The sequence below is a fragment of the Convolutriloba macropyga genome, unplaced genomic scaffold, assembly GCF_964194025.1.
Source record: "Convolutriloba macropyga unplaced genomic scaffold, txConMacr16.3 SCAFFOLD_856, whole genome shotgun sequence".
Lineage (NCBI taxonomy): Eukaryota > Metazoa > Xenacoelomorpha > Acoela > Convolutidae > Convolutriloba > Convolutriloba macropyga.
In genome coordinates, this window is record NW_027451550.1 from 52637 (window position 1) to 78770 (window position 26134).

Sequence of the window (26134 nt, forward strand, 5' to 3'; positions counted from 1 at the left end):
CGCTCTGGGTACAAACGCAGAACGAGCGGGAGGAATACTTTATGCCTAAAGTTATCGTACATGTTGTCGAAAACCAGTTTTATACCGAGGAATTACCAATTAGGGTGTCTTCTGACAACAGTTCAGAAGAAATTAGATGCATGGACCCTATTTCTAGAGTATTCTACAGAAATTTCACATTAATTAATTGCAACCCCATGTACCCGAACGCTCTTGAGTTGCAGAATGGGTCATGGATAACATATGGCAGACAAATACAATTGATTGATAAACCCAATGGTGTTACAGAGTTAACGTCATTTGGTCAGTTTCCGCGCCAATGGAAGGGTTTTTCAATGACAAAGACTTGGAACTCAGCAAAAGAGCCCAAAGATTAAGGCATTTGAGAAAAACGATTACAAGAAGAGAAGTTTTCCTGGGACAAGGAGGTTTATATGAGCATTAGACTCTAGAATAGTTCAACACGGACTTGAAGTACAATCACCAGTGGCATGAATTGCTGATTTTTGTATACTTGGGTAGTGAAGTGAAACAACTCTGGCAAGTGGCCAGTGAAATAACCATTAGTTTGATGCCTATTTTTATTGGATCTAAAATCATATTTTGTTTGGTACGTGTGTTTCTTTCAATCAATATGCTACGCAGTGGTACCAATCCTGTAATTGCTCTTTAACCCATTAACCCAATGGCTGAACTAGGTTATTTTCATCATCTAAAGCAACGTACTAGGGAACAAAAATTGACAAGAAAAAAGGCAGTTGAACTGTGTGATGGTAATACAGACATTTCAGTTATAAAAGCAAAAAAAGGCTAAATCTGTACCAGATATGACAGAAATTGAGATTGACACATTATATTACTTTAAATTTATGATATGTAGGAATGGCAGAACCAAAAATTGGCTATTATTGCTACTATCTACCCGAGGCGATTGAGGTCAGGTCTATAGTCAGGCATCAAGTGTATAGGATTGTTGGAGTAATCTCAACTAAAAGATAAGTGATGCCATTGACGCAGCTGCAACCGCCCAATAAAGTGGATAGAGCCGCAATTAGTGTTATGGAGTTAAATGGGATGCATCAGAGAATCGAGGAACAGCAGAAGAAGACTGACAACAGCGAAATGCTGGGAACTGCCCGTGCTCGGCTCGAAGAGGAGCTCTGGCAGTTAAAACTTGAAATTCAAAGTTTAAGCGATCAATTGCTCGAGACCAAACGACTGCTTGAATACGCTTGTAATCAACGAGAGTCCTGCAGGGGGCAGGTGGAAATATTGAAGAAAGAGTTGACGGAGGTTACGATAGTAGCCGAAACAAAGACAAGAGAACGTATCACCCTGGTGGATGAGCGGGAGTGTTTAGCTCGGGAGTTGGAGAATGCCGAGATAGATATCGGAAAACAAAGGACTAGGTTAAAAACAGAGCAGACCTCAAAGAAGGTCATCCAGAGGAGGCTGGAGGTGATCAACGCGCAGAGCTCGTTCAGTCGATCTCCGAATTTTTATGAGCTTCTGTTCCTGCCACAGGGGGCCACAACCAGTACTATCCAGAAACCTTTCAAAATGTTGGCAATTCCCTGACATCCGAACCGTTAATCAGAAACTGCATTAGCTCATTAGCCGTTTTATTCAGTGCCCCTAATTTTCTTATTCGTTACAACAGCATCACGAAAAGATGGCAAAGTCTCGTTGAAAACTTTTTCGAAATTGTCCTTGAAACAGTCAGGCAATGCTAGCTCAATAACTTCTGGTATTTCAGTACCGATTTTGGCAGACAAAGCAACAGCAACTTTTTCAGCAATTTTATTCTCATCTACGGTCTTTGTCAATTTAGCTTCGGATGGGAAGAGCTGATCACTATCATAGGTGTAGTAAACCATAGAACCTAATGCATGACATGCTCAAAAAATACATAGTGAACGCTCAATTCGAAATTTTCACAATGAATGAGAGACCAAAAAGAGGTGGTTACTAAAAGTAAACCGGATTTTAACAATATAAAGAAAGCATCATAAATAATGATTGTAAAGATCACGGAATTTCATCTTGACGGGAGACGTCAAGGAATGTTTGTTCGTGACGGGATTCGTCAGGCAGGTAAACATCTTATCTGTTAGTTTAACTAACAGGGACCCGTGCGGTAGAAAATAACCATGAGAAAATCTCAAAGAGATTGAAGAAAATGGTTAAAATTAACCTAAGATTAATCAACCATTGATAGGACCGAAAGCAAAGACCATGTTCAAAACAAAACCTCATATAATTGAGCTGCCTTCCTCTTAATAGCTTTACACCTTCTCATCTTTTGAAACCTATTGTATTTCCACTCAATAATGCTAATTCTATATTGTACCGTTTGATTATTTACATCTCCATAATTAAATTGAAGTCCTAGACTTAGAGGATTTTGATCAGTATTTCAGAGGTTTAAAGTGCATTAAAAAAACCCCTACCCGTAACCGTACACAGTGCACGGATATTACAAAGGTATCAAAAATCCATTTGCAGTTTTTCCTTGCTCAAAGCCAGTCCACATCGTCAGATGCACATGGACCATGGAACCAAAGCTCTTATCTCTTGCATGGTATTGCCGATTTATCATTGGCTTTGATGTTCCGTTTGCGTACACTGCACTTGCACGAGTTCGACTGTCGTGTCATTGTTTGGAGCATAACCAATTTGAAACCTATTTAGCTCTCTCCCGAGTTAGAGAGCACGTGTCATTACACATCAAATCATTATGCAAAAGTTGTCCGTTGTCTGGGGGGGCAAATAATATGCACCCACTAGGTTGGGGGAGGGGCACAAACCGAAAAGATCCTTAATTTTGTTCGATTGTTAAATCAGTTTTAAGTAAACCTGACGATCAACGCAATGTTCGATAACGTTCATTTTTTAAATCAATTTGACTTTTAATAGTCAATTCCTTATCTGCAGATGTAACCATAGCCAATGTGGTTCCAGAATGTTTCGGGCATTTGAATAGCAGCTTTTTACGCATTGACTCAGCAATTTAGTAAGCCTTATGTGAAGCCGCACTCCCAACATCTTTTATGGTGGAGGAAGAGTTTGAAGGTATAGCAGTTTGTTTTGAAATATCCTGCTGCTTTACTCTACGATATGTGCTATCTGATAGTGAGTGGCTTTGCGAAACGAGTCATCATTTTCTGACAAATCGTTATTGCTGCAAACCGTTGCATCTTGTTTTTCAAGATAATTTGTTAGAACTACGATGCGTGCTGTCAAAATTAATTGAGATCCTTTGTTCCTTTTTGATGCGTTTGGTGGTCTCTTTCTGATATACGATTGCTTGTGACTCAAATTGTAGGTTTAGAAGGTTTTAATAAGGTTTTCGAGAATATTTTTACACAACATGTTAATTAAGATTTGCTCGTGAGTTTTGATCAAAAGAAACACTAAAGTGTACCTGAAAAGCAAAAGAGGAAAATATTCCTCAAAAAAATGAAATAATATTAGAACAAACAGACAAATACCTGACAGAGAATCAACTCACTTTGAATGCCGATAAAACAGAGATGTTATTCTTTACAAATCATAATAATTCGGATCCAGAGTTTTCTTTTAAAGGCGAAGTTATCAAACCAGCTCATGCATGTCGTTATCTGGGAGCACAAATTGATTCAAACCTAACCTTTGAAAATCACCAGAACTCAGTTTTCAGCAAAATGGCTTTCGCAATTCGATCTTTGTATCTTGTAAGAAATCAAAAACCTTTGAAAGTAAGAATAGATGTTTTCAAGTCAGTTGTACTCCCTCATCTTTCAGGGGAGTTTTGCTTCAAACTCTTACAATGAAAAAACATAAACCGCATAAACAGGCAAATTAACTGGGGAATAAAACTTTGTTATTTTCGTCAAAAATTTGACCACTCCATTGATCTTATTAAGGATCGTATCCTGTCAGCCGAATTGTTTTTCTCAAAAGTTAGCCTAATGAAGCTACAAACAGACATAAGACAATGGGAAACATCCGAAAATTTTAAAATGTTTTCTAGTCCCCATAACGTTAGACGACAAGAGAACAAATCAAATTATTATAAAAAAGAAAACGAAGTGGAGTAACAAAACCTTAATCTTGAAAAGCGTTCAAAAATGGAACAAATTGCCGTCTTCAATAAGATTGTTTAACAGTTAAACTTGCTTTAAAAATGTTTTAACCGAGTTTTTGCTTGATCAACACAAAGTACCCGTTAATAGACAAATAGGAGCCTTCAAATCCTATTTTTACCTGCGAAAACGAAGAGCCATAATTTGAAGATTATTATATTAATAACAATGCTGATTAATAGCCGCACAGCGATAGCTGGGGCTTTTATTGGCCTTCTCTTGGTTTTTTACAATTCAAAGAATTTGGGAGCGGATTTTTTTCTAAATGGTTTTCTCAATCCATTCATAGTCCGTTCTTGGTCTAGTTTTCTGTTTAGTCAATGAAAATTCTTTGAATTGTACGTCAGGACTTGTCCTGCTATGTTTTTTTTATTTCGTCGTCATGATTTTGGTTAAGACCATATGACGTCACAGCCACTGTTTGTTCATTCGTTCATGCAATTTCAACTGAATTGCATGTGTGACGTCATACTTCGCTCTTAGTGGAGCGAATTTTTTTGTTCATGCGCGTGATTAAATTTTTGGTCACACTTGACTTACCTCACTCTCAAAAATGACTTCCTGACTTTGAAATTGACTTTTATTTACTTTAATTCAAAGAGATATGGTCAAATGGGTGTGTGTCACTCTAAATGAAGGTTATTTGAGATCAGCTAACAGAGGCAGCAATACATTATACAAATTTTTAATCAAAATATAAGATCAGCCTTCAATGAAAAGACGATTTTTTTTGGTCTGTCTTTTTCACTGTTTTTTTAGACTGCCGATCTACGAATCTATTGCGGCTATTTTCTGGCAATCTGCCAGCTATGTTTAATTTATTTAACATTTTAGAGCATGTAGATATCTAACCTTAGGGTTATAGTCTGAGTAATTTACATGTTTCAAAAAAAGGATTGAATGTTTTTAATAGCGGTTGTTGATCCAAGATCGACCAATCCCACCGGAGTTTTTTTTAACTCCGAAGCTTAAAAGAAAATTTCAAATAACGAGGAACGTCATATCAGAGTATCGGGTCTTTCCACTTATTGCTTCCCCAAGTTCGTGGTCATGCAAGGTATAGCCCCCACCTCATTATCGTAAGTATGCCATAATGAGGGCTGTATTAAGAAAGAAATACCCGAATATCCATTGGGGCATCATCCCATTTTAGATTGTTGTAATTTCCCTTTTTTATTCGTAAAATGAGCAGACTTTATTTTGTTGCATCGCAAAATTAAATATACATACTTAGCTTCAGTTGAGACGGTCTTCTTTAGATAGATTGATTAATGACGCTTTAAAATAAAGAAAACAAAATGGCTAGCCCACTCATTGGTTGTCGCATGAATCTGATCACACAGGCTGAGGTCAGATATGAAGGTGTTCTGGAGCACATTGATGAGGAAGGCGACACAGTAACGCTTTCCGGAGTGCAGTGCTTCGGAACGGAAAAAAGACGCCTCGACCAGATTCTTCCAGCGAGTGACAAAATTCATGAATATTTAACTTTCCGTCGATCACAGATAAAAGAATTATCAAAATGCGATATACCTGAATTATTTGACCCAGCTATTGTTCAATCAGGACCCCCGCCGTCAAAAAGCCCACATCTTAGGGCAAAAGCGGGGGAAGCACGATTGACTCCGAAGCCAAATGGTGAGTGAGATTTCTTGTTCGTTTTGGAATTCTACATCATCGGATTCGAATCTCAAATACCAAGTATAACTATTGTATTAAAAACGACTATTCAAATTGGGTCCGTTGTCATTACATCTCTTCGCCAAATAGATCTAGTTCGATATAATAGCGGCAATTTGGTAGATGACTTAGTTTCTAGCCTTTTCTGCGCGGACTACATTGGGGAAACTACGAGTTTTTTTGCCAATTTGTTTTCCCATAGTGTTTTAAATTAAGCACTTGAGTTTGTTAAACTGTTTCTCCCATATGAATAATCTGTTTTGTTCCCTGAAAGTTCACTAAGGACCGCAAAAAAGTGGAGCGAAGCCTCTGATGGCCCTTGTAGGCTAAGATAAAAACAGAGAACTCACCATTTTTGCGAGATATTCCCCCCGCAAGAAATTTTTTTTAAATTTGTCTCCATCAAAGATTGTAGCAATAATATTAGTATTGTTGGTCCTTTTTTGAGGGACTTCGTCTGACATTAGACTTTTGACATCAGAAACGGGATAAACAAGTTAAGTTGCTGGGCAGTTCCTTCTTTTAGAGCTTTACTAACCAATTAAACTTAGGCTAGCCTCCCTTAGCAGTAGATGGCTACTGACAAAGCCAGCCAATCGTTTGAGAGCAATTCGCCCCATGATAGTCGGTCATGCTCCACTTTTTTGAATAAGGGGTTCAAACTTCCGTTTCGAAACGCGATTTCCGACATGCATCTGATTTCTAATTTATCATCGGCAGTGCTTTGGTTGCAAGAGCAAAGGTTCATGGTTTTGACCGAGAAATCGTTGCCTGAGCTATTTTACCGTTTTATGGATGTTTTTTTTGTGAGAAAGATATTAATGAAAAGTAAAAATCGTAATTAACCTGTGTTGAAATTAACGTGGTCATGAAATCGAGAAATTCAATTCAATACATTAATTTTGTTCACACTGGAAAAATATTCTTTACATGTATTCTTTAGCGCTCAATGATTTGAACGAAAAACTAATATTGTTGGAATAACAACGTTAGCCGGTTTTGATAATATTTGAACATCTCTTTAGCTGCACCCCAGAATTTTCCAGCGGCGGGCCCTCTTCCTATGCGTACAACTTCATCAGTAGAACCATCAATGCAACAATCTTCCAATCAGATACTCACAACTGCAGATACAAATGGACAACCGTTGCCGACAGGCTCAATTAACAATTCTGAATCCTCTTTCAACAATCTACACATTAGCGGTAGGTTCTCGATGTCAATGACCTTCTCGTGTTCTATTGTTTGGCAGTAAACATTTACCTGGTGTGCTAGTTGCTATTGTGCAGTCAGTCTCATAACGCTGCTACCGTTTGACACATGTCAAATATTGTTTGAAACGTGCAAAAATATGGGGTGAAATTTAGTTAAATAAAGCAGTCATTGACATGCGACAGAGCATGTTTATTTGGTTGAGACTCTGGCAATGCAACTCGATGGGACTGAATATAGTTTGAGTCGGGCGTAAATGAACAAGATCTGAGTTACTACTTCGATATGGCAAAATTTATTAGTCGCGAGCGCTCATACGTTTGACAGAATTATTATTTTTAATTGCTCTCAAACGAAGTTTGTAGCAATAATTTGACCGCTCGCCGGTCGTTTGAGAGCAATTTGCCCGACATTAGTTGGTTATGTTTCTATAATAGACCCCACAGTTAACTATATTGCTATATAAAAGTTATATAGCAATATAGTTAACTGGGAAGGATATGAATTATAGAACTGATCAAATTATAGAACTCGGCGAGCTGTCAAATTTTTGCTACAAACTTCGTTTGAAAGCAATTAAAAATAATAATTCTGTCAAACGCATGAGCGCTCGCGACTAATAAATTTTGCCATAAATGTATCAACAAGCGATAATATCTGTTGAGTTGTTTAAATCAGTGTTTTACTTTATGAATTTTTATAATGCGTTCAGATGGGAGCAACATAGTTCTATCTCCCGTTGAGCACGAGGGTCACCCTCCCTTAATGAATGGCCTGCAACATAATTTCCAACAGCAACAGCAGATCAATGGAGGTTTCAGAGGTATACCGCCACAAGTAGCTCCTGCACCCCACCCCCAGACCAGAGGATCGTCGCCCTCAATACCAAGTACTGCCAGCTTTGACCAGTCTTCACACGGTGGCCCCAACGGAAATCTAGGCTGTGAGTGATCGTTTCTTGGAACTACGGACAGATTCTAGACACTAACTGATTTTGATATAATTGAGCCTTGTGGTTTTTTTGTACACTGCGTGTTCAAGTGATGCGTATTGTGTCAGTGGATGAATGGCGTGTTTACCTTAATGTCTTAATATCTATTTAGGTTGGCAGAATTATATTTGCCATTCTTAAAAGCTGTAAGTTTCATGAACTGAGAAATGAATTATAGACCGAATAATGAGTCCTGAATTTTCTTATCAGGGTTTGATCAGCAAAACAGCAATTCTTTGCGGGCAGAGCTTTGATTTGATTTTAAAAAAATCACATCGAAAAAAAATCAAGTGTATTTATTTGGGGTTATGAATAACTGTTGAACAGTGCTAGTTTTTTAGTGAGTGACGACAACTTTCCACCTATGGGTCGAAGTGTTAGTCGGGGTCCAGTAGCAGCGGTCGGAGCTACAGGTGGTTCAAGTCCTCCAGGAGACTTGGACCAGGACATCTATGTGGATGTGAATATGCCACAAGGCAATATTTCAAGTCGGCCAGTGAGTCAGGGCAGTGCCCTTACTCCTCACAGTCAGCACTCGAGACCAGGTAACAAAATAACAAATCGTGAAATGATGTTTTCACAACAAAGAAAATCTGCTCACGCACGGGCGCTGTATCTGCGGTTTTTCTACTAACTTCGGGTTCTCTACTATTGTGCTACCATGGAGGTGGCTGTTTCAGATGCTTTAGAAGAAAGTGATAAGAAGTGAATATGAAAACTTTTTACCACTTTGATCTATACCTCCGAAAAACGAAAAAGGGCCCGGCCGTCATATAACTAAATGCGAAGGGTATTCAGAGTAACCCTCGCTCCGAAATGAAGTATCTGTTGAATGCTCCCAACAGACACAAAGTATTTCGCGATTGATTGTGTTATGTATGCCGTTTCTTCTTTACGGCTAAAATCAGTTCTTTCTTGGTATATTTTTACAAAAGAATTTACTCTCGGACAAATAATATAACAAACGGGATTTTACTGTCATAAATTATTCAAGCCGATTTTCACTTTGTAAGCTCAACTATTGTCTCTAAAACTATTAAAAAAACACTCCGCCCTCCATCTTTGTTTTAATATTTTTGTAATTAATTGCTCTTAAACGAAGTTTGTAGCAATTATGTTAGTCCTGTTGGTCTTTTATGCGATTTTTCGCTTGACCGGGTTTTCGTCTGATCCATTTGACTTTTCGTCCTCGAAAACGGGATAAACAGGTAGCGCCCATCGGGCATTAAGTTTTCTTAGAGCCTTTCAGCTCACTAGTCTCCGAGTATGCGATCCACAGAAACTGTTTTGGAGATTTTACTTATGGCGTGAAGAGCGGTTCTTAGAGGTTGACCTCAACCCTCCCCCCCAATTCCCCCATGCTCATCGTTCAGGCCGTAAGAGGCCCGTGCAGCCGAAAAGACCCCTCCCCCCGCTGTTGCCCCCTCCCGCTGCACTAAGTGAAAGACAAAGCCAGCCGCTCGCGGTTTGTTTGAGAGAAATTCACCCGACGTTAGTCGGTTATGTTTCTGAGTACAGATTTAATAGTTAGTGTTTTGCAGCTTGAAGAGTGGTGTCATCGTTTTTTATAAAGTAATGCAGCCAAATTTAGAAGTTCTATATGCCACTGGGTCTTTTTTGCTAGTACTAGTGCATTTTTGTCCTTTAGTACAAAAAAAACTACTCTAAGCGTAAGCCATTTTCCTATAAACCTTGGAAAATATTTTGGCAAGATCTCATATTTTGGATAGTTTTCGCAAAGATCTTTAATTGCTCTCGAACAAAGTTCAGAGCAATTATTGTAAACGTGTGTGTCTTTTAATGTAATTTTTTTTGCCTGACCGTTTTTGCGCCTTTGTTCTAGAACATTTTTCTTTTCGATTAGTTTCTTATCTGAGGGATCTAAGTTGCTCACTTTCTGAAATAAAGTTGGTTGCTAGCATAACACTGATTGTGAGCGGAAACGTATAACAACATTGTAGTTAAGTTGTTAATATGTTAAACTGGCATCCTGGACGTCCGGGGTTAAAACCCCTATGGGGCCGGAGTTTTGCACCCGTAACATTTTGTTCAGCTACACCCCCTCTAGATTAAATTGCCCCCGCCTGTCTTTCGAGAACAATTCATCCGACGTTATGGACAGTTCAGTCGTCAAAATGTACGATTTTAAATAAGAATTAAATTGTGAAACGAATTGTCATTGTAAAAAATACTTTTTGTCGTCTTTGGAAGCAACAGTTTTACTTTTTTTCAATCGAATTGCAAAATGTTTCACTAAAATGGGATAAATATTTACAGCAAACACTTCGGCAAACTACTGTCAGCCAACGACATAGTTTACATTTGATGTACTCAGATTTAATATTGAGGTTTTTGGCCAAATTTTCCTTCTTTGAAATCTTATTGGGGATTTGATGGGATCTTAATTTTTCAAAAATGCCAATGTAAAAAATCGTACTGTTAGTCGAAATTTTAAGTATTTTTCTTTAAACTTTAATTGCCTCAGTCGATATCGCTTTGAAAATTGTATCGATAGGAAAAAATCTTTTCTAAATTTTAAATGAAAAGTTCAAACACTTCTCGTTACTGTACGAGAACACCAAAAAGTGGATCGAAAAGTTAATTATAAGGTTAATTTTAGCTAATCAGAAGTGGATCCTATGTTACTTTGGTTTTTATCCGTAAGCAATTGAGGATGACCAGTCCACCGTCGAAAAATTGAAAGATTCTGAAATAAGACGGGCTGTAATGAAGACAAGTGGAAGTCACGTTTCCTGTGTCTCAACGCAAGAGGGTGGCAAGGATTGTTAATATCATTTTAGTCCTGGAATGACCCGGGCCAAAAATTTCTCAAGGTTTTCCTCAGAATCTGGGGCCAAACATTATCCTCCATGGCGCAATTTAATGGTTGCAGATTGATTATAATCGACAAATATGCCGGTTATCTCTAATGGCATAGGTGTTTTTATCATTATTATTTGACGACCGATTTGACCGATAAAATATGAAGCCCGGTGGTATGAAGTCGTTCTCGCATCTTAGCGTTAATGTCTCCCACCACACACACATACTTTTTGTGTCACCTTCCTCTTCCCATATACGTCTGGTCTCTCAAATGTATAGCTAGCTACAACGAAGAAGAACCACTCGCCTGTTCGAGAGCAATTCGTCGAGAACACAAAAAAGTAGTACTCAACGAAAAGGCCAGCACAAGAGTAACTGATTCTTGTAGATGCTACCCGGAGATCAATCTTGCCAACCCAAGCATAGCAATGAACATCGACTGGCGCACGGAGTACGCATTAGGCTCGGACCATTTACCCATAGTTCTATCTATCACCTATGACCTCATCACATACACAACACCACAAAGAACTTTCATCAACTTCCGCAAAGCTGACTGGGCAAGATATAAAGACAACATTGATTTAAAATTGAAGCAACAACAAAGGCCAATAAATGTCTACCATGCGGAAAAGAACTTAAGGAACGCCATCCGTGCAGCGGCTGGCAGGCATATTCCACAAGGAAGAGTTAAAACAGTGGTTGCCAAATTTCTCAGCGAAGCAGTAAAGTTTTCTGAAAACAAACCAAATTCGAAGAAAATATCCAGGGGACCCCAAAATAACGCAACTGAACCAGCAAATAAACAAAATTGTCCAAAATCAAAAGCGCAAAAAAATGGAGCGAGTTTGTACAAACGTTTACTCACAGAGTTAACTGTTCTAAACTCAAGGAGCACAGCAAGAGGACTTTCGTCAAGTAACGCTAAACCACTTGCAAACGGATACATATACTTCTAGTGAAAGAAGCTATAAGAGACACAGAAAAGGTAGGCGCTGCTCCCAGATAGAATAGCGGCGTTCCAGTGCACCATCTGGGCCCCATAGCACTGAGATACCTCACTGACACCATATTTTTTTCTGTAAACAGTGCAAAGATCCCGAACATCTGCAAAATTGGCCGGGTTATACACCGACACAAGCCGGGAACACATCGACGAATCTGAAAGCTTCAGAGCAATTGCACTCCTCTTAACAAAAGCCTCTTTCTAAGTGACGTCATAGAATATCCACCAGAAGGACATCAGCATAGCATGGCTTTAGACCTGAGCACTCGCAATACAGCTCTCAATATTGTCAGCAACGATATTCAAAATGGCCCTAATCAAATGAAAGCATGCAAATGTACTCTAGGAGTTGTCCTAGATTTCCCAGCCGCTTTCGACACAGTTAATCACAACCTACTACTAAGAGACATAATCGAAGCACCAATGGGAAATAGCACAAAAAGATGGGTCGCTTCATACTTACAGGGCAGGTTTTCTTACGTAGAATATAACAATAAAAAACCAAAGTGGAGAGAAGTCAAACAGTGTGTCCCCTAATGTGGTTTGTTATCGACAATGCTCTTCAACATCTACATGAGCAAGCTACCTCTAACCTCGAAAAGATATAAACATCACGTCTTACGCTGATCATGAATCTTTAACTACATCAAGTTTGACCCACTTCTCACTATCAACAATTCAACGATACCAGTGAAGTCAACAGTCAAAGTACTTGGTTTCAACTTTGATAGTATGCTCAGTTTTGGGGAACTTGAAAGAAGCACCAAAGATAAATTACTAAAGAACAATAACATACTGAAAAAGTTTGCTGTGAGCAACTTGGGCTGCACAAAAGATTCTCTGTGACTTGCAAAGCTATCGTTCAGAACGTCTTGAGCTACGGTGCTCCCCTTTGGGCTCCCACAATCAGCAATAGAATTTGTAACCACCTGTAACGACAATGAAACATTTCTCTTCGCACAATTACTGGCTCTATTAAATTGTCTGACATCAATGACTTACACAATGAGGGTGAAATGCTGCCTGTTTAAGCCCACACCGAAATGTTAGCAGAAAAATTTCTAGCCGGCAGCTATGAGGCATCCTGCTGATCATAAAACAACCTCTTCAACCAGTTTTCGTCCCATGAGACCGACACTAAATGATACTTAAAGGGACCGCATGAAACAACGCACAAACAATAAAGAGCAATTAAATCGAAAAGAATACGAAAATGCGCTCAAATGTATTCACCCACACACGGTCCATACTCAGCTGAACAAAGACAACCAGCAACTAGCTACACCTCACGCAAAGATAGCAGAAGAATAACAAGCGTTGCCACGAATTGCACGTTTCCGACTAGCGCAACTGAGAACTCGATACTATCCCCTGCTTACTTGAGTAAGATCTGTAACAATTTTGATAACCGCTGTCCCAAATGTGAAGTAGCACAACATGACGTAAACATGACGTGTGGATAGGCAGTCACAATACTACTAATATACATGTTTTTATTATGACACGAATGCAACTAAAGTACCAGTTAAAAACGGCAATAAGCGCAGGTATCCCGCCAAAATTACCTGCAAATTTGAGCTCTGTGCGACAGCTGCAACAAGAACAGTTCGTCTGACGGTAGTTTGATCTTTATTAGTGCTTCGTTGATATCAGAAAGATCTTTCAGCCTTTCCTAAATTTGTGGAACTTCGCGTGTAACCTCATATTTTGCCGTTATCAAAGATATTGTACTGGCCTTTTTGTGAAATTTTTGGTTCATACTTGACCCACCGCGCTCAAAAACCACTTTTGTACTCAAAACGTAATTTTTATCGTTAACTAACTTTGATATACGGTGAGCATTGTGTTAAGTTTTGTCAAAGCGTTATAGCTCGAGAGTACTATTACTTTGGTTAAAATGAAGCGTTTATAGTTCAGCGTTTACTGGATGCAGAGCTCAACTTTTCCTAATTATCAATTATCTGTTGTTATGACGGAGCTTTGCGGTCAATATTAGCACTATTTACAAGCAAAATGCAACCATGCTATAAATATCGAACCTCTCGAGTCGTACGTAGTCTGATTTAACGTGGAATTTTGTTGGTATTCTGATTGAATCAAAAATGCTGAGTTGTAATATGTTTACTTTGACTTTTCTCTAGGAATGCAACCAGTCGAGCATGATGACGGAATTTACAACCAGATAGCGTCACCCTCTAATGGTAACCTCGAACTGGCTGCCTCCGTAATGGGTCAAGGCGATGGCTACTACGAATTGGATTCGAGTTAGTTCAATTTGTGGTTGAGTGGTTTGCAATAACTTAATTGATAATAGGTGGTTGTGTGTATTTAAACAGAAATCTTTTCCGTTTGTGCCCCCCCCCCCCCCCAGTACGTTATGCGCCCCCCAGTTACAGAGCACGTGCCATTACATAATAAATCATTATGTAAAAATATGGCACATGCGTCTGAGGGGCGCAAATAATACGCGCCCACTAAGCTGGGGGGGGGGGGGCACAAACTGAAAAGATCCAAACTGAGTTATGGTTGAGGAGTTTGTTTGTGTGCACCGTTTTGTTCTGCCTGTATTTCTATTTTAATGTGCATGAGATTGAAACGTATTGATGGCGAATGGAGCGATTTTTTTGGATACAAGGGCCAAACAGTCATCAAATTGAATATGATCGTAAACAAATTGTTGACTGGATGTCTGTCGTACTTTTTTTCGTCGACAATTTCAAGGACGGTTAATGTTAAAACGGCTAAAACAAATGAACCGAAGGGAAATACAATGAAATGAATACATCTATGGTGATGCTATTTGTTGACTAAATATTCCGTCATGTTTCGCAAATCATGCTTTAGATGTAGTCTTAGCTGTAGTATATTATTCTTCCTAGTCTAGCATTCTTGACTGCCTTTTCCTCCTTTTCTTTTCCCCCCACTTAATCAATCGTAGCTTTAATTTCTTCCCTTCTTGTTTGGTTGTACTGAATCCTCCGTGTTCTGTCTTTTCCTTCTCTCACACACCTCTTTTGTTTGTTTGTTTGTTTGGTTTCTCTCCCCTGTGCATGTGCATGTTTTAGCGCGTTCTGTGACACGTATGTTGTCCACATTTCAAAATCAAAACTCACTTAACTCCAATAATCCACGAAATTCACAACACATGCAACACCAGCAACAGTATCAAGCAGAGAAACAGCAGCAGTATATTTATCAACAACAACAACAGCACGGAAGTCATCAGTTCCAGCGTAAACATCCGGCTCAACAAACCTTGGAAGTCCGGAACCCATCAGTTTGTCTGAGTCTGGACCGATCACCGCAGAATGAGTTTTGTGACCAGAAATCTACTGTTAATAACATGATGAATATAAACAACAACAATAATCAAATTCCCTCATCTAAGTCTTACACGTATTACCAACAGCAACCGAGGACCCCATCAGGATCGGTGGGAAGCTCTTCGGGGGAGTTTGGGGATCGGAGAGAACGGTCACCCTCGCCTGCCTATGTGCTGTATAACCCGCAACGTGCTAGCACAGTATCAGGATAGTAGAAGTGGTAGTAATCATAATAATAAAAATAATCCAATTGTATTTTCAATATATAGTTTGTAGTCTAATTTATTTAATCGGCTAGTTCACGTCGAAACATATTCCCTTCCTTCATTCAGACATCAGAGAGGTTGAAAGTTAGATCTCGATTTACCGTAGAAATGTCATTAGAGGCGCTTTTAGAAAGGGGAAGAGCCGGTTAACGTAGAATTATTGCACCCTAATTTTTTGCTTATGCAATTAAATCCTTGATTGTATTTGTTTGCGTGTGTGGTGACGTTCAAGGTGTTTGGTTGTTTTTGTGTGATTTTACATTTTTGCGGAGCACGTATTTTGGATGTTCTCAATGAGTAGACTGGGCTCGACGCTTTTATGTTGGGGCATCTAGAGTTAGCATTGCCTGTTTAATTTCTCTCGAATGATTAGCAATTATTGTAAACGTGTGTGTCTTTTATTTACGACTCGAAGAGGAGTATTGTTTTTAGTGCTCGAAGAGTATTATAGGTTAAGGTTTTTTTTACTGGAAGTACTATTCGTTCAGGCGGCTTTTTGACCTAAAAGCGAAAGAGTAAATTTGCCGTGTGAAGTAATTTTTCTGAGCGAGAGAAGTTTTTTGCGGATGCGCTGGGTTTAGTGAATGACTTTTCGACTTTTAAAAGTCTTTTTTAACAGAATGACATATATAGATAACGGTTTTTAGGCGTTTTTTGGTCTAATTGGCCCAGTGTTTTGGCTTATTAATTGCTCTCAAACGAAATTTGTAGCAATTATATTAGTCCTGTTGGTCTTTTTCATGCGATTTTTCGCTTGACCGATTTTTCGTCTGACCCATTTGACTTTTCGTCCTTAAAAACGGGATAAACAGGTAGCGCCCAGCGGGCATTAAGTTTCATTGGAGGCCCTTTGCCGCGTTTAGTAGCCCGTCAAGTGCATAATGTGGTGGAGCTACTCTACTGAGAAGGCCGTATTTTAAGGTAATAAAGGTCATTTTTAGGAGTTTTTGAGCCAAAACTGTTGCAATTTTTCGAGTTTGTCATTTTGAAATTTTTTGCGCCAGTCTAAAATTGAGGCTGGTTAAAAATGATAAAGGTCTTTTGCGAGACATAATTACTTTTTAAGACCATTTTAAGAGCTATATGTTTTGGTAATCCAAACAAAACACGCAAATTTATACTAATTTTTATAATTATTTTTCGAGCTTTTTGAAAATGTTGTCATTTTTTTGATTTTTTCAGTCCTAGGTGTCAAGGAACCTCCTCCAGGGTTTGATAATAGATTGCTGCATAGTTTCTACGGGTAATGGAATGGTTTTCAAGATTTTAAAATACGAATTTAATACTGTCATTATTCAGGTTTTTTCAACCTCAGGGGTCAGAAAACCTCCTTAAGGGTTTGATAAGTGGTTGAAAAATTTTATTGGCCATGGAATAGTTTTCAACTTTTGAATATCACAAACTTTAGTCATTTTTTGATAAAACTTGCTATTTTTTTTCAAGTTTTTTGAAAATGTTTGTTATTTTTTTAGGTTTTTCCATCCTCAAGAGCCAAGGAACCTGCTTTTGGGTTTGTTAATAGGTTACTGCATAGTTTATAGATGTTATGGAATGTCTTTCAAGATTTTAGTATCACGAATTTCAGCAATTTTTTGATAATTTGTTTGCAATTTTTTCAAGTTATTGATTATTTTTTTTTCGGATTTTCGACAACAGGGAACCTCTACCGAGGTTTGTTAATAAGCTGCTGCAAAGTTTTTAGAGTTAATGGAATGGTTATCAAGTTCGAGTTTGAGCAATATTTTGATAAAAATTTAAATTTTTAAATTTTCGAAAAATGTTTGTTCCAAATGGATCTTTGAGCCAGTGCAACTATTTAGGGCTTGAAATACTCATACTGGATAGTCTCCTGAGACTGAAATGGTTTTGAAGATTTACCAAAGAAACCTTTTAGGCCTTACAGATGGGTTACATCACAAAACGCCAGAGACAAAAAAATGATCTTGAACATTTTTCACTGCGAAATATGGAAACTTTTTGAATTTTGTACTTTCAGTTTTTTTTATATATAATTTAATTACTAACAAGGCTAGAAAACGAAGTTGCAGAGTCGAATCTCATCGTGAAATTATCCTAGCTCTCTCTCTCGGTTGGTGTTTCTTCTTCTCTTTCTCGCTCACGTTTTATTTCGCGCACACTATTTCTTTCCTTAACTCTTTTGTTGATGTAGCGTCACTTAACCGTGGCTAGCTACTGATGAAGCCAACCGATCGCCGGTCTTTTGAGAGCAATTTGCCCGATAGTCGGTTATTATTAGTATGCTTTAATTTTTTTGATGACTTCTTATTGGATGACTTCTTATTGAATGACTTCTTATTGAAATAATGACTCCTTATTGAAATATAGCCCTCGAAAATTGATACCACATTGCTATGATGAGCCCAATAATGCGTTTCAAGTTCAAAATTAGCACATTTTGATTTTTCAGTTACTTTTTGGTTTTTTTCCCATTAAATTCTTCATTTTTGGATCTTTCCGCCGTTTTTATCAACAATCAGTTCATATGGCAACTTCTTTGATATTCATATGCTGAATGCTTCTTTCTACCAAGAGGAAATGTTGTTTTATAAAATTGTGCTAATCCGATTTTACTAGTTTTTTTCAGTTTTTGTATCTTGGTTTAATGTACTAAAAACATTTTTTTGCAACCTCCTGGATTTTAATTTCGTTTTATTAACGGTTCGTGTATTTTTTGGCGTTAAGACTTTGAAATAGTTAAAAAATTTTCATAAATGCATTTTTAAGAATTTTTTGACGTTTGCAAAATATTTCAATGCTTCCAGTCTTTCAAATTTTTTTATCTGTACAGGAGTTTGGCTCTTGGTTTATTCCAGGTTATAATCCCTATTTTCTCAATGTGTTTGCTATCTTTATTTTAATTTCAATTTTTAAATTCCAAGAAGTTATCAGTTTTTTTCTGGGATTCCTTCATTGTGTCTATTTTCTGTACTTTCTAGCATCTACCATTGTAGCATTCCCCTAGCACCTATGTTTTTTATTTTTGCTTTTTTCTATTTTAGTTTTTTAACGATTTTAATTTTTTTTCTCAGGATTTTATCACTTCTTTGGTTTGCCATCGATTTCGTTTAACAGAATGCAACAGTGAGAATTTGCTGGAAGCATTTTTGAAAAACTTCTACGGATTATACTCTCTGCATTTCTTTGGAGGCTTTGGCGTCAATTTTATTTGCTCTCAAACAAAGTTTGTGGCAATTATATTAGTCCTGTTGGTCTTTTTATGCGATTTTTCGCTTGATCGATTTTTGTTTGTCTGACCCATTTGATTTTTTGTCCTCAAAAATGAGATAAACAGGTAGCACCCAGCGGGCATCAATTGCTCTTAAAGCCTTTCAGCTGACTATTCGCCAAGTATGCAATTCACAGAAATTTTTTTGGACAAATACTTTTGGTATGAAGGGCGGTTCTTAGAAATTAATCCCATATCACTCCGACAATCCCCACCCCTGCACAACGTTCAGGCCGTAAGAGCCCCGTGCAGCCAAAGATCTTCCTGCCACCGTTGTCCTCCCCCGCGCACTAATACAATCCAAGAATTTGGATTGCTTTGGTGCGCTGTCTTTTTTAAAGATGTTTTCACACCTTTTTTCATGAATTTGAGCTTTCAAAACGGGATAAACAGGTAAAGCTCAGCGGGCATCAAGTTTTATTAGAAGCCCGTGGCTGCATTTAACAAGCCTTCAAGTGCTTAGTGCGATTAAGCTACCGGGAAGGCCGTAGTTTAAGCTTATTAGGCCATTTTTAGGAGCTTTTGAGCAAAAAATGTTGCAATTTTAAAGTTCTTTTGCAAGACATAAGTACTTTTTATAACCTTTTAAGAGCTATGTGTTTTGGTAATCCAAACAAAATGCGCAAATTTTTACTATTCTTCACATTTTTTTAAGCTTTGGAAAGTTTTTGTCATTTCAGTCTTAAGTTTTTTCAACCCTAGGTGTCAAGGAACCTCCTTTAGGGTTTGATAATAGATAACTGCACAGTTTCTTATGGTAATGGAATTGTTTTCAACATTTTAACATCAAGAATTTTAGCATGTTAAAACATTTTTTCAATTTTTGGGCCAGAAAACTTCCTTAGGGTTTTGATAATAATTTACTGAAAAATTTTTTTGGCCCTGGAATAATTTTTATTCGCCCGACGTTAGTCGGTTATATTTAAACTTTTTGGTCTGTGAATTTTCTTTTGTAAATTTTTCCAACCGCTGCTAGCCATTTTTCTTAATAATTTCATATTTTCCTGACTTAATGTTCATAGCTTAAATTTGCTCCTTCTGATAGCATAAATTTTTATCAACTAAGAAACCTTCAAGTTAATAGCTGTCTTATGTGTATTGCGTCTTTGCAAAACACTATCCAATTGGTGTTTTGGTTTTGCCCATGTGCTGTTGTGGAATTGTTAGATTGAAGTGAAGTGTTTGTTAACAGAGCGTGTAGTTAACCACTCGGACACCCTCAATCGTATGAGGTACACACAGGCACCGGGTGGACCCACTGGACAGGGTAGACAGAGACCCCTCGAAGAGTACTACAAAGAAGACTCAAGTGAGGGAGAAGATGAGATGTACGAGAGTGAGAAACCTCGTCCGGGAATTGAAACCATGATTCCTCAGGATGGAGAACAAGTCTCTGTAAGTAGAAGTCTAATCACAGATTGGCGTACTGCTTTGCTGACATCGTTTTTCTTTGATGAAATTCTTTAACAGAATTACCAAAATTGTTGTCCTGACCTGCAAAAATATCTAAGGCGAAATCCTGATCAATGTTGACGATTTAAAGAGCTTTGATGTCTTATGTTCCCTAGATACACACGTGCAAGTTTTAAAATGCCAGATATCTGCAGTACCAGATTTTCTTATTTACATGATTTTAAAAGACTTGTGCTCGTGTTTCAAACAAGGTTACATCACTTTGTTAACTTCGAAACTCTGACGTACTTCTCGAACCGTCGCGCTGTTCTCACGATTGCCTGATTTTCTTATTGACTTCATTGGAGTCACGTATACCTCGAGTCTACACATATTTCATTGAGGAAAATTATCTCAGGTTGAAATTTTCGATGACCAAAATTAAAATGACACCATTGTAATGACAAGTCCTACATTTTATTTGGCTATGCAACCTAGTAATACTACAATGGTTTCTCAGATTGTTTGCAGACTCAAATGAAAACAAAAATTTTGTTTATGAGGGGAAAAGGAAATAGTCCCTGCTTATTTTAATCAAAAGTTGCTGTAAATTGCCACGTTCTAGGTGTCGCATGACCCGGACGTGCCTGATACTCTGGAAGGAGCTCTGCACTATTTCGGGACCAAATGTTCACGTCTCAACTGCATCAGTCAGATTGACAAGGGCGGAAAAATATACAAAACTCTCAACTACGGATCATTATTTTCAAAAGCAGAACAAATTGCAGTGCATCTTACACAGACTACACGGCGGTATCCCAACCCTCTGTTGAAGCCCGGAGACCGGGTGGCGCTGGTTTTTCCCAATTGGGAACCGGGTAAGGCGATATCACATTTATTTGCCCCAGATGTTTCAGAAATGTTCGTTGGTTTTCCCGGTTTTCCAGAGACATACTACAGTTTATTAATTGCTCTCAAACAAAATTTGTAGCAATTATATGAGTCCTGTTGGTCTTTCTTCTTTATTCGATATTTCCTTCTAACGAACCTTTGTCTGACCAGTTGATTTTCAGTCCTCAAAAATAGGACAAACAGGTAAAGCCCGGAGGACATGAAGTCGTTGAGCAGTTCTCTGAGCTTTACGAGCCTCTAAGTTTTACAAATCAGCGAAGCTGGCGAAAATACAAAATTATGGTCTGAGGAAGCAATTTTTAGGCGTGTTAGACCCCCTCACTCCACTCACAGCCCCCATCCCCAATTCTACCCTACCCCGCCTCACATCACTTCACCCCTAACTATGCAAGCTGGACCCCACTTGAGACTCCTTTTGCTTTTATTGATGTTGAATCAGGAACAAAAAAGTCAGTTATTTTTTGAAAAGGTGGGCAAGAAGTTGTTCCGAAGATTACGGTTCAAATCATCTTTAAGACTGTTAGAAGAAAGCATGTAGATTTTTAAATTTTAAATTTTAAATTTCGGAGAAATAAAGGCGGTCTCCGAATCGGCCAACAGGGGATTTAGCCGACTACAAAAAATAGAACTCAAGCCTAAAACCGAACCTGACACCAAGTGTAAAGGTTGGACGAACCAGTGATATTTTAATCAATCAGATTTGTGGAACAATCAGAATTAAGATCCCCCCGTCCCCTATTTTCCATCAGTAGAAATAAGTTGACCTGTTTTAGGTCAATTCATGTGTGCTTTCTACGGCTGCCAGATGGCGGGTGTTATTCCTGTTCCATGTGACGTGCCTGTGTCCAAAGCGGATGTTGGATCTGACGATGTGGGATTCATGTTGCAGAATTGTAACATCACAGTTGCTCTTACAACCTCAACTTGTATGAAGAACTTTCCCAAAGATATCGATGGAGAAATTGCACATTTCAAGGTACCAGTAGTTTTCGCATTAATAGTCTCTTAAGCGATTTTTTAAGTAAAAACTTTAAGATCCTTTTGTTGTATGCCTTCGGATGTTGAGCGGGTCTTTCGAATTGCTCGAACCTCTGCAGTAAACGAGTTTTTTATTAGCTATTCCGAGGATACCGAACATAAAAGCAATTCTTATTTTTCTCGCTATTATTAATTTGTATAGGTACGAATCTAAGGGTAGCCAACACACCTACGAAATAGCATTCGACTCCTAATAGCGAATTTGGATAATTTTGACAGTATTTTGTATGTAGAATTGGCCCCGTCTTACTTGGGTTGGCACAGACAAGATCAAAACGAGTGTGCCACGTGGTTGGAGCAGCAGTGGGGGTGGGGCCAGGGCACAAGCAAAAGAGATTCGAGAGGCATACATTGAGCTAACAACAGACTCACAGGGCGTCAACAAAGGTCTCACATCTTAGCAACGATTAGTTTTTGTAGGCTCAAATTAATTTAAGGTTTTTTAATAGACGCCCTCATCCCAGCCGGCTTTTATAGATGCTCTATTTTTGCAATTCAAACAATTTGAATTGTATTAGGGCGCTATCTTTTTAACTTGAAAAGGCGTTATGGTTATCTATATTTGCGTTTCGGAGAGGACTATTGGAGAAGTGCCTTTTTAATTGCTCTCGAACGAAGTTCATAGCAATTATTGTAAACGTATGTCTTTTTTATGCAAAATTTTCGCTTGACAATTTTGACTTTTCGAGTGACTTCTACGCCCTTGAGTTTTTGCGTTTCGCGTGATCTCAAATTCTCTCTCAATCACAATTTCAAGCAGCTGAACTCAATTGGTGGCAATTTAATTCTATAAGTCAAATGAAAAGTGCGCCGAAACTAGTGCCATTTTGTATTCAATAGTGGTATATGTTAACCTCAATGTGGTTATTTGAAGCCCACTATTGAACTTCTTACTCCCATTTAGGCTCCCTCTCCCCCCCCCCCCCCGACTGAAGCAGGCTGCAATTCATTAGAGCTCCCACTAGGCGTTCGAGAGCAATTCTTCCGACGTTTAGTCGGTTATGTTTACGACTCGAAAAAGAGTATTGGTGGAGCGTCTTTTTTAGATCGATTATTTTTGGCGTTATTTAAAACAGCATGAAAAGGTCAATGACGCTCGTCAAAACTAAATGTTAAGGTCGAACGTAAAAGGTTTTTGGCCTAATTCCGTTTTTTCTGGCTTCAGACTAATTTTTCTTCTTGAGTTTTTCATTTGAGTTCGTTGGGGTATTTAACGAAGAAATTGGAAGGTTTGATAAGCAACAATATCATAAAATAAATGAACAATTTCAGCTGTTTTTTATATGAGTGTTAGTTATTACGTTTGGGTGTAGTGTGGGCGGTCGAAGAGTAAACAAAAATTTTCTTAATTTGTGTTGTGAAAATTTATTGAAACTGCAGTATATTAGAGAATGTTATTAAAAAGTTAACAGATTTTTAGATTTCTTTCTTTTATTCTTTTTTAATAGCCGCACAGCGATAGCTGGGGCTATTATTGGCCTTCTCTTGGTTTTTTTTTTTATTTCGTCGTCATGATTTTTGTTACGACCATATGACGTCACAGCCACTTTTTGTTCATTCGTTCATGCAATTTCAACTGAATTGCATGTGTGACGTCATTTTTCGCTCTTAGTGGAGCGAGTTTTTTTGTTTATGCGCGTAATTAAATTTTTGGTCACACTTGACTTACCTCACTCTCAATAATGTCTTCCTCACTTTGAAATTGACTTTTATTTACTTTAATTCAAAGAGATAAGGTCAAATGGGTGTGTGTCACTCTAAATGAAGGTTATTTGAGATCAGCTAATAGAGGCAGCAATAACTTATACAGATTTTTAATCAAAATATAACAGATCAGCCTTCAATGAAAAGACGAATTTTTTTGGTCTGTCTTTTTTACTGTTTTTTTTAGACTGCCGGTCTACAAATCTATTGCGGCTATTTTCTGGCAATCTGCCAGCTATGTTTTCAATTTGCGCGGTTTATCTACATTTCTAATCATTGTTTTTTTAACATGCGGTTGTCATTTGTTAAACATAGACTAACCAAGTAGCAACTTGTCAAAAGTTTCCAAGAAATTGTTATCAGATTTTTCTTTTCACTTTTAATTTGTTTCCTCGTATGTTGTTTCAAATTGAATGGCATAATTTAGGTTTATTGATTTATTTAGTGCTAGCTGAGGCTTCATAAGTTTTACTTCAAGTGAGTTTTGGAGTCTTTCGGCTATTTTTTTATCTTAATTCTATTGGAGTAAATTTTCAAGAAGGAAATGAAAAGCGTAAAAAAAAATAAAATTTTGAGTGGTTTGAGTGTGAAGCAAACGAAATTGGGGATTGGAGCAGAACGTGATTTGCTTTTTTCATGGCGGTGTTTTTGAGAGAGCGAGAAATTTATGTGTTCAAGCAGTTTTTTTTTGTTTTGATTTTTATCTGATAAAAGGTTTGAATAGGTTATGTTAATGAGATAAAGTTGTACTGACAGGGTTTTCAAGTTTTTTGGTTACAAACTGAGTTCTCTGCTAATTTAGTGAGGGTGTGTTAGCAAGCTCAAATTTTGACAGAAAATTGAGAAATCTAAAACTTTTTTGTCAATTTGAAGCACATAACAATATGGCACATAACAAGCTATGATTCCGATCTACATAACAACCAAGCGCGGTGTTTAATTTAATTTGAAGTTAAATTGAACTTGGCTTTTTTTACATGGTATAGCAAAACTATGAATCTTTTCTCTTAATTATAGCCCCGTATCTGTAGAGTGGGTATATAATTGAAGACAGCCCAGAAGATTAACACTTGCATAAACTGTGCATAAACACTTCCTTTAATTTCAGGTGTGCTAGTGTGTAAGCCTGCAGTAGACGCTCATTGTGAGAAGCTACGCTACTGCTGCAACTACCAGAGAGGGGAGACTATGGTTTGCATCCCTGACTTCAGAAGAGACGTCGGTCTGTGGCACGGGGTGCTGGCAAGTGTATTCAATGGCATGCACGTCATATTTGTACCCTACTCTCTCATGAAACAGGACCCAATGCAGTGGCTGTATGTTGTACAGCGAAATAAAGGTTAGTTTTAGCTCACGCGTAATGGTTCAACTCATCTCTGTCTTACAATCGTGGTTGTCATATGTTTATGCCACTACGCATAAGTATAGTTCTTTCTTACAGAGATTCACCGTGTACTAAAAATTTGAATTGGGAGTGAAGCTAATAATGTGTCTGGAGGCTAATAAGGGGTAACAAATACTTAAGGATCTTTTCCGTTTGCGCCCCCCCCCCCCCCCATGTTAGTGGGCGCATATTATTTGCACCCCCAGACGCACGTGCCATATTTTTACATAATAATTTACTATGTAATGGCACGTGCTCTGTATTTGGGGGGCGCATAACGTACTGGGGGACACAAACGGAAAAGATCCATGCTTAAATATATATTTTTTGTAATTTAAACGGAGTATGTCCGAGTTCTTGGCTAATTGAAACGTAATTGATGCATCTTGCTGCAGCATTCTTGGCAGCTTTGGTTCCCGGAACTAAGGGATCACTAAGGGTTTCCAGTTTACTCTAGGTAACTTGAAGGGGGGGGGGGGTCGTCGTGGATTCTTTCAACCCCCAATTTGATACAATTTGATATTTTTGCAGCTGCGAGTGCAATAGTGAAAAGCAGGGACCTGCACTGGGCGACTGCCCAAGTGAGTCAGATGTCTTCAAGCCAGTCACAGATTGACCTAAGGTGTCTCAAATTGCTTCTCATGACAGATGGTAGCAACCCATGGGCAGTCAGCATCTGCGACTCATTCAGCAACCTATTCAAAGCACGGTTAGCCTGTCAAGAAGTTTTTAGCTCTAATAGTGTCAATGGTTTTTAGTTTTCTCAAGCTTGTTTTTACCAATTCTACAGTCTTAGTTTAAAATGTCTCCTGTAACGCAAGAGTTTCCTTCAATATCAAATTATAGCATCAATTTAGAAGGGCTATTTACAATGGTGTTTCAAAATTTCCGATAACAGACTCGAATTATATTGACAAGTCGGTTATGTTTTTTATTTCGTCATCAACTTTTTCTGCTGTGACCTGTGGCGTAATGCTCATTTTATATCAGCTTTAAATTATTCATTCATTCATTAATTCAGTTTTCACTTTT

The 26134-nt window shown here is 38.1% G+C and overlaps 1 protein-coding gene across 1 annotated transcript; it reads left to right on the plus strand.

Annotated features, from left to right (window-relative positions):
* The first annotated feature begins 5360 nt into the window (after window positions 1-5360).
* Window positions 5361-25875, plus strand: LOC142356779 (disco-interacting protein 2 homolog B-like). The gene is made up of 11 exons (XM_075408575.1): window positions 5361-5762; window positions 6830-7009; window positions 7729-7959; window positions 8349-8552; window positions 13978-14100; window positions 19865-20067; window positions 20690-20942; window positions 21750-21952; window positions 22248-22401; window positions 24827-25057; window positions 25634-25875. Exons 1-11 carry the CDS (start codon window positions 5423-5425, stop codon window positions 25858-25860), a joined length of 2349 nt encoding a protein of 782 aa, XP_075264690.1. The 5' UTR covers window positions 5361-5422; the 3' UTR covers window positions 25861-25875.
* The last annotated feature ends 259 nt before the right edge of the window (window positions 25876-26134 follow it).